Source organism: Apium graveolens, chromosome 8, assembly GCF_009905375.1.
Source record: "Apium graveolens cultivar Ventura chromosome 8, ASM990537v1, whole genome shotgun sequence".
Classification (NCBI taxonomy): domain Eukaryota; kingdom Viridiplantae; phylum Streptophyta; class Magnoliopsida; order Apiales; family Apiaceae; genus Apium; species Apium graveolens.
In genome coordinates, this window is record NC_133654.1 from 246,498,585 (window position 1) to 246,507,671 (window position 9,087).

A 9,087-nucleotide genomic window follows, 5' to 3' on the forward strand; every position below is an offset into this window, starting at 1 on the left:
AAAATAGCGATATTGGGCTCTCGATCAGGCGGACTAAAGTAGGCTCAAAACTTTTGGAGAAGCAGTAGTTTTTTGGACTGACCTGGGTAAAATTTTAGAAAGTCAAAATTTAAAAATTTTAATATAAAAGTTTAAAAGTAATAAAAAATTAAAATATTATAATTCTCTTCCATTCTGATACGAGCATTGATGTACACATTTTTAAAAATAAAATTTATTAAAATATAAATATACAGATTTATGTAAGTAACAAAATACATAAATAATTTTGTTCTAAAATAATGTTTTCAATATTATTTACTACAATAATAAATTATAAATTATATACTTTTTTTGGAGACCTGAAATTTTTAAAAGGGAGCAAAATTTAAAAAAAAAATCAAACAGAGCGCCCTTTTTTTGATGAAAGCCGCCCAACCCATTTTCTATGTCGTCATTACCCTCTGTTCCTCTTCTCCCTCTCCTGTACTCTTCCTAAAACTCTCTCTCTCTCTCTCTTAAACCTCTCTCTCATACATAGCCTCTCTTCCTCTTCTCCCTCTCTTGTACTCTTCCTAAAATTCTCCCTCTCTCTCTTAAACCTCTCTCTCATACATAGCCTCTCTATAAATCTCTTCATCTAAAGTAATTTTCTTCTTCAAATTAGGGTTTTTCAATATAGTTTGGCAAGGGCTTTTCCAATTGGGGGTTTCTTATTTTCAGTTAATATGACTCGATTTCTTCACTTAAAGTTCACGTAATTCATGTTTTTCTTTGATTTTAGGGCTTCTTTAATTTGGATTTTAAATTTTGAGTTTCATAAGTTTGAATCTAGTAAGACCTTCTCGATATGCATCTCTGGTATCATCGGGTTGACTATTGCTCACAAGTTCCTTTTAGAGTCTGATCTCTCTGTTGCTATTGTGGACGCTGTTGTTCCCTGTGCTGGCGCCACAAGCGCACGTAAATAAAAGTTGTAATCCCATGATGTAATTACTGTATTTAATAGCTGAATATTTATTTATTTTTTTTGTTTACTTGGAGGATTAGTAAACTCTGACATTTGAAGGTTGTTGTTGTTGTAGATGCTTCAAATGTCACTGAATTGGTCTCACGTCGAGATGATGCTGTCACTTTCTTGCAGATGCAGCCCATCCCTGCAAAGTGCGATGGTTGTGAAAGATTCATGGATTTGCATCCTCTGCTCTTGGTTGTGGCAAGTGAAGAGATAAGATGTTCTGATCCAGTACAACATGGCATGGATAGTTCATTAAGGGATAAATATGAACCTCGTGTTTGAGCTGTTATTCATTCTCTTACAGCTATCCATTTCTACTCATTAAGATCTCACAGTTATGTTCATGTTTTGAGATTCCGATCAACTGTTTATATGGTCAGATGTAGCTCAAAACTAGTGGCTATTGGTCTTGCTACACAAGTAAGTCTGTACATCTCATTGTTTTATGGTTTTTTCTATTTGGTGGTGTTATATCATACAAGTATTATTGGCTAATATTATAAGGATCAAGAATGCCTCTTCCATTCTACTAACAGTGCAATCAACAATTTTAGCCTAGATCTCATATTTAAAAATACAGTAATTACTAGTTTATTTATTTGTTTACTTGCAGGATTAGTAAACTCTAACATTTGAAGTTTGATGTTGTAGGACAGGGGTACATATGGATGGTACACAAGATGACTGGTACGCCTAAGTGGGAGCTAGCTACTCGAAGCCGGTATCTTTGGGAGGAGTTTGTAAACACTGTTACTCACCAAGGACTTGATCCTCTACATTTACTTGGCTGGAAAAAGACCGGTCAGTTTCGATATTGTCAATTCCGCATATTCACTATTCACCTTAGTAAAATTAGTTGTACTCTATATTAATTTTAGCTTTAGGCGAGTGAGTTTTCGGTCAACAGGGAGTTTGTTAGTTGGTAAAACTGCTGAAGAATCTGTCGTATTAAAACAGAGGGTACATCAGCTGTCTAAGGCTGGGTTCAAGGCCTAGTTCTTGTCAAGTACTGATCTGCTGGTACAGGAACTTGCGCTTGAGCTTGACAAATAAGGTGGGGCGGCTTGTCTACCGGATGATTACCAATTGGATGCTCGATAAACAGTTGCTTATATCGAGAAGGTTATTTAAAATTTTGTGCTACAATATTTACAATTTGTATTATGTTGTATTTCGGAGAGTGTAGTTATTGGAATCTCGAAATGGGAGTAGTTTATCTGTTCCAAAACTTCAGTGTATTATATTTCGGCTGAGCAAGGTAACATTACACCCTAATCTGAGAGTAAATACTATGCTTAAGTAGAATATACATCTGTTTTTTATTTTTATTTTTCTAAACACATCTTTAAGATAACTAATTATAGATGCATATGCATTATTTTTCTAATTGGATGGTGGATATGAAACTGTTCAGCATGTTAATTTTATGTACTGCATAAAGTCCCTCTGATAATTAGAAGTACACAAACAGTAGAAAGAGAGTTATGCATGTTTAGTTAGCTTGTTTTCCAAAGATAAAAGCACAACAGACAGTGTTAACGAGTGTTTATTTTTTACTTTCAGCAAGCAAAGCTATTTGAAGGGTACAATTTTTATTTTATTGGGGACTTTCAACCTTCATATAGAGGGTATCTACATGATCTTTTAATTGCTGCTGGTGGAATAGTTCTGCACAGAAAGTCAATTTCAGGAAGCAATGAAGCTGTATTATTGACATACATAATTTATAGCCTGGAGCTACCTGATATGTGTAACTCGGGTAATAGAATCTCGATTATCAACAGTAGGCGAACTGATGCAGAGAAGCTAGCAAGATCCTGTCAGGCTGTTGAGGCAACAAATTCATGGATTTTAAACTTAATTGTTGCGTGCAAGTTGCAAAATCTTGCTGAATAAATCTAATGTAAGCCTTATTGTTATTACACTTATATTATCTCATATTTGATAGGTCATTGGGTGTGTGATGTTGGATGAATAACGGTAGTATCTATTTTGACAAGTAATTTATAAATCAAGTTTTTGTGAAATATTCAATAAATGTATGGACAAGAGTCTTCTGCTTCCCATCCCTGACTTTTTCTTAATATGCTATTCTTCTTCTGTATGTGTGGAAGCCTAGAAGAATTGTGAGCTATACCTCTTAGTAAACTTTGAGGATACAATTTTGTTTGCAGTGATATTGCCATACTTTCCGTCTCTTCAGTCTTCACTGATAGATAAGCTCGTGTTATGTATTTTCAGTGACAATGCAAAGTCCGGAACAACAAAGATAGTTGCTAATGCGTTAGTTTTACTCATGTTTTTGTTAATTGGTATATTGATCTAAATCTTAATTTTTGTTAATTGATGATGTATTAATTTTTGCTAAATTTAAATATTATCATCTTCTCTACACTATCTCCTACTTTTTCTTATACTTATAAGTTATGTTGGTGTTAGGGGTTGGGTAATTTGTTAGCACAATTTGTGTTGTCTAACTAATTTGTGCATTATTATCTTTGGGGTATTATGCAGTTAGGGACATGCTGGTAAAGGGGGACACGTAACAAAAAGTGGATCAAACACTTGCGTCGAAAGTCGAGGAGAATGTGAAGAGTTTCCAGTATTACTATTTTATTAAGTTTATCTTTTTTCTTCCTAATGTTTAGTAAAGAACCTGAACTATTTTGTTTAGTTAAAATAATTGTTGTTATCATAGTTTTAGATATGTGATGGTTTGAATGTTTGAGTTGGTTTTGATGTAATACATTTTGTTGTATGTACTAATATTTTGGGATTGTCGATTTCGAATAGTAGAATTTCATGTAGTATTGCTTTTTATGTATGAAAAGCATGTTAATGGTATATATGTTCAATTTACAAACAAATCCCATCAAATTAATATCATACAAATTATTATAAAAAATGGGGCCAACCTGTGGGCCCCACAAGTGGGCCCTTCTTTTTGCAAATTCAAAGTGCAAAGGTAACATACATAGTGTGATACAATAGACATACATTGATGTTACCTTTGGTGTCTATTGTAACAAAAAAGTCCATGTTGTACTAGGGTAAAGGAAATGTTACCTTAGGGGCCAAAGGTAACTCGAAAAAAAGAAACTTAAATTTTATGTTACCTTAGGTCTTTTGGGTGGCTATGGTAACATTTTTTTGGCCTGTTGTAACATTTTTTTGATGTTGCTGTAGGTCATCTATGGCGTACAGTCGCTATATTACAAGACGACGATGAAGAACAAGTATTGATAAGAAGTCTATAAAATACGATTCTAAGCTAAGGGAGAAAGATTGAAGTAGTCAAGGAACAAAGAATGATCCGGACTCAGGGGAAATGACCGAGACAACCCTACGGTGCGCCCCTGTGCTGTGTGGCCGTACGGGGTGACCACTCCGCAACACAAGTGAAATGACTTGAACTAATTAGCAAGGATATTGCTCCCACAACTAAACTAGGAAGTAAATGAAGCATAAGAATCATACAAGAGAGGAGAAAGAGCCCCGGAGGAGCTGTCCATGCCTAGGGCGCGCCCTAGGCTTAAAGGAGTCCTCCGTACGACTCCGATCCTTCACAAGGCGCGCCTGAAGATGGAAAAGGCCCTCTTGAGCGTTGTCCTCACAGATGACGCTCATAAACACTTAGTGTGTGCTTTGGTAGCCCTATATTCGCTGTATTGTTCTTAATATGACACATTGGGGTTATCTCGCACTTTGCAATGGGGATCAATTTTCCTGATGGGTTGTCCTTATCTAAAAAAGTAATAACAAGTCTAGGATTGCACGTACTTATAATTAGGATATGTTATTTTCATAAATCCAAACACAATCCATAACTCAAGTAATTTACATGGCAAGATAAACAAGACATAATTAAACAAATATCTATAATCTCATCTCAATTTGTAAATATATATTTAGAGCTAATAAAAATTATTATTAATTATTGATAAAAACCTCGCAAACATCTATGATTTAAAATAAAATTTTCGAAATATCATTCAAAATATGGGGAATGTAAAGTTGTGTATCAAATGATTTAAAATAAACAAGAAATTTACCAAAATACACATTTTAATAAATAATAAAATCTCTTGAACATTTAATACCTTTTATAATTTAAAATGTATATCACAACTATTTTATTGTTATTTTAAAATCTTAATTTATTGTATTATAAAATATTTTTTTAAAGCTTTATTTATACCATTGAATTTTAAGGTATTTTCAAAAATAGAAATTAAATGTGATTTTAAAATTTTAAATAAATTTCTTAAAATTTTAATTAAACACAATATTAAGTCACAACATTTTTGTTTATAAGAACAAAATTTGTTGCACACATCACTATGGTATTAAAACCATATTATACCACTTTAATTTAGTGCCTATTTTAAAACCGAAAAGTAAAGAGATAGAAATTGATTTAATAAAGATGTTATTTTTTTCCCAATAAATATCATGCACTTTAAACTACCATATACGAATTTTAAAAATAAAATAAAAAATTACTAATTAATGAATACACAGAGGTACTAATTAATGAATAAATAAATTGTACAATATTGTGAAAAAAATAGTTCATAATCATTAAAATCTATTTCCTATCAAAAATTAAAAAATCAGTAAAATATAATAGAAAATTTATAACAATATTCTAGAAATTTCTTTACCATTGACTAAACAAAAAAACTCTTTATCCATATTCCCTACATGATTGTGATGATGGTATATAAATAAAGTTTCACTTTGGTAATCCCATCCAGACCGTAGATTAGAACATCTATGGGCCATCCTAAACACCAAGTTGAGAAGTCTAGTTGTGATTAAGCCCTCAAGAAGAAGGGGAGATCAGATTAGAAGATGATCACATCATTCTTGTGCTAAAAGGTATGTACCTAGTAGAAGTCTAGTTGTTATAATTTTTAACAAAAAGATTAATTTAACATGTGTGCTTTACTGAATTACTTTAAGAAAAATAGGCCCTTATGCCCGCTCCTCTTTGATAATTTTTTTATACAATTCTGGATTTTAATTTTTTTGTTATATATTATGAATAAGAAATATTAAAGAATTGGTCAGCTTCTCCAACCTGTTAGCCTCATGTCCTATGGATATGGTGCTACCACCCTACCACCGCCTCCAACTTTAACTTCATACGTTACAATGGGATTAGCAAGACCAGCAGCAGCTCAACTGCAACAAGCATCTCAAACACAAATGCGGCCACAAAACAACAATAGTGGGTACTAACGACCGTAGGGATTGGTTTCCATGGGCAAAACCATCAGCCAACTCTGCCGTCGTCCCCACAGTGGCAATGAGATCCTCAGGGCATTTGACATTTGTATATTAATAGAAACGTTCCAAACATAAGACCAAAATTTGCAGAGTTATGCAACTGTTCACCTCCCAATCCTTCCTGAATTTCCTCCCCATATTTTGTTATGCTGATGATCGTTTTCTTGAACATAATTTAGTTCTTGAGTCCCATCAGCAACCTTTAACCGTGAAACATGTTTGAAGTCATATTAGCTTTCAGACATTCCTTTCCGGTGGTAAGGTAACTCGTAAATGACTCAACACACAATATTGTAAGTATCGCCCCCTTACATTAACTCTCACATTCACTTCTTATCATAAATTTTACCGCCCAATTTCTCTTACAAATCTTCTCTTCTAGTTCTAATCTCCATTCTATTCCGTACTTTCATTTCATCAGTTGTGATACTCATAAATCAATATGGCTTCATTCTCTGTTCCCTGCCCAAGCTTTGTGCTCCTTCTGCTAATATGCAGCTGGACCAGCCCAAACCCATTCTCGCTTCTTTTCGACCCGGTGTTGTTCCGAGTCGGGCTTTCCTTTGCGGATCTTCACTCCCGTGTTGGATAATATGAAACATTTATTTGATTTATTTGCATTGTTTTATTTGATTGTTTTTATTCAGCTGAGTGGTATACTCCACGTTTGAATAAGTCTTGTATATCTGTTTAAATCATCAGTTAGAAGAGAAGTTGTAGGTGCATGCACGATGTTGGTTAGAGTCATTGTAGGAGTGGATTACTGTGTGTGATCCTAGATTTTAGCCATTCTCTTATCTGTAGTTTTCTATATATTGTATTGTATGGATTATTAAAAAACACAGCTTTCATGTGTACTTTGTTTCCTCAATTTTACATTAAACACCTATATCTATATATATATATCAGATTATTTTCTTTATTTGGTATCAGAGCCTAGGATTATTGTCTGCCCAAGTATATGCCAAAAATGACAACTACGGAGACTAGCAAGCTGAAGGAAGGAGCAATAGGGTTGAATTATCCGATGTTGGCCAGGAGTAACTACACAGCATGGGCACTTAAGATGAAAGTGTTTATGAAGGCTCAGGGGGTGTGGAATGCAATCGAGAACAAAGAAAAGGGAGCTGCAGTTGATGACAGACAAGACAAGATCGCCCTGGCTACCATATACCAGGGGATACCTGAAGATATTCTGTTATCTGTGGCTAATAAAGAAACAGCCAAAGAAGCCTGGGAGGCTATTGAGACTATGTGTCAGGGAGCAGAGCGCGTGAAAAAAGCCAGGATCCAGACACTAAGGAGTGAGTTTGAATCCTTGAGTATGAAGGATAGTGATCAGCTAGATGAGTTCTATTTAAAGCTGAACGGAATGGTAACTAAGATACGTGCTCTGGGAGAGGAGATGAAGGAGAGCTATGTGGTGAAAAAACTGCTTCGTGCTGTACCATCAAAATTTGTCCACATTGTCTCTACCATCGAACAGTTCGGTGATTTAGACACCATGTCAGTTGAGGAAGCTGTGGGTTCCTTGAAGGCTCACGAGGAACGTGTGAAAGGACAAACAGAAGATGGGGGAGGATAGCTCTTACTCACAGAAGAGGAGTGGTCCAAACGGGAAGGAGCTGATGGAAAGTTGTTACTGACAAGGGACGAGTGGATTAAACACAACAACAAAGGTGATATTGACGGTTCCCCCAGCCAGAGATTCTGAGGAAGAAACAGTGGTCGTGTTGGACGTGACAAAAGCAGGCTACGATGCTATAATTATAGTGCTTACGGTCATTACGCAGCTGAGTGTAAAAAACCCCGAAAGGAACGAGATCAACAACATGAAATAAATATGAATTAAGTTGAAGATGATGGGCCTGCTTTATTGCTGACTGAACACAGAGAAACGAAAGAAGACCTGATGTTGATAAATGAAAGGAAGGTGGTACCAAAGCTCAAACAAAGTAGTGAACAAGTGGAGTCGAATTTATGGTATCTGGATAATGGAGCAAGCAACCATATGACCGGACAAAGATCAAAGTTTAAGGAGCTAAACGAAAATGTGACAGGTCAAGTAAGGTTCGGGGATAGATCGACGGCGGATAGTAAAGGAAAGGGATCTGTTATTCTCTCGTGCAAAAATGGTGAGGAGCGTATACTCGATGAGGTATATTTTATTCCCATGCTTCGAAATAACATAATCAGTCTTGGGCACCTTTCTGAAGTTGGGAATAAGGTGGTCCTAAATGGTGAATACTTATGGGTGTATGATACACAAAGAAAATTACTTATGAAAGTGAAGAGGTCTCCTAACAGACTGTATAAAATCATTATTGAGACTACAAAAGGTACATGTTTGAAAACAAGCTGTGAAGAAATGTCTTGGTTATGGCATTCACGTTTAGGCCACGTTAATTTTCAAGCTTTGATGTTGATGCACTCGATGCAAATGGTGCATGGTATGCCTAAGTTTTCTCAGCCAAAAGGTGTTTGCACAGACTGTCTAATGGCAAAACATGCAAGGAAGCCATTTCCTTCTCAATCAAATTTTCACGCAAAGCAAGGACTGGAGCTAGTACATGGAGACCTCTGTGGTCCAATTTCACCAGCAACTAAGGGAGGTAATAAGTATTTTCTGCTTCTTGTAGATAATTATAGTCGTTGGATGTGGGTTTACATGTTAAAGGGAAAGGACGAGGCATTAGCAATGTTTAAAAGTTTTAAAGCTAGAGTGGAGAACGGAACAGAGAAGCGGGTTAAAACTCTTAGAACTGATCGTGGAGGGGAATTTTGTTCTAAAGATTTCG

General features: G+C 35.3%; 1 protein-coding gene and 1 long non-coding RNA gene across 6 annotated transcripts; both read left to right on the forward strand.

The window, feature by feature from the left end:
• The first annotated feature begins 438 nt into the window (after positions 1-438).
• Positions 439-3,725, forward strand: LOC141676525 (uncharacterized). Of its 5 annotated transcripts, none has more exons than XR_012557064.1 (5): positions 439-968; positions 1,065-1,417; positions 1,649-2,119; positions 2,561-2,900; positions 3,512-3,725. It is a non-coding gene; the product is annotated as an uncharacterized LOC141676525 (long non-coding RNA). The 5 variants fall into 5 exon arrangements; XR_012557066.1 differs by having other exon boundaries at positions 1,649-1,798; positions 1,882-2,900; XR_012557063.1 differs by having other exon boundaries at positions 1,649-2,900.
• A 3,534-nt stretch (positions 3,726-7,259) lies between these two features.
• On the forward strand, positions 7,260-7,874 carry LOC141680553 (uncharacterized). The gene has a single exon (XM_074486747.1). It carries the CDS (start codon positions 7,260-7,262, stop codon positions 7,872-7,874), a length of 615 nt encoding a protein of 204 aa, XP_074342848.1.
• The last annotated feature ends 1,213 nt before the right edge of the window (positions 7,875-9,087 follow it).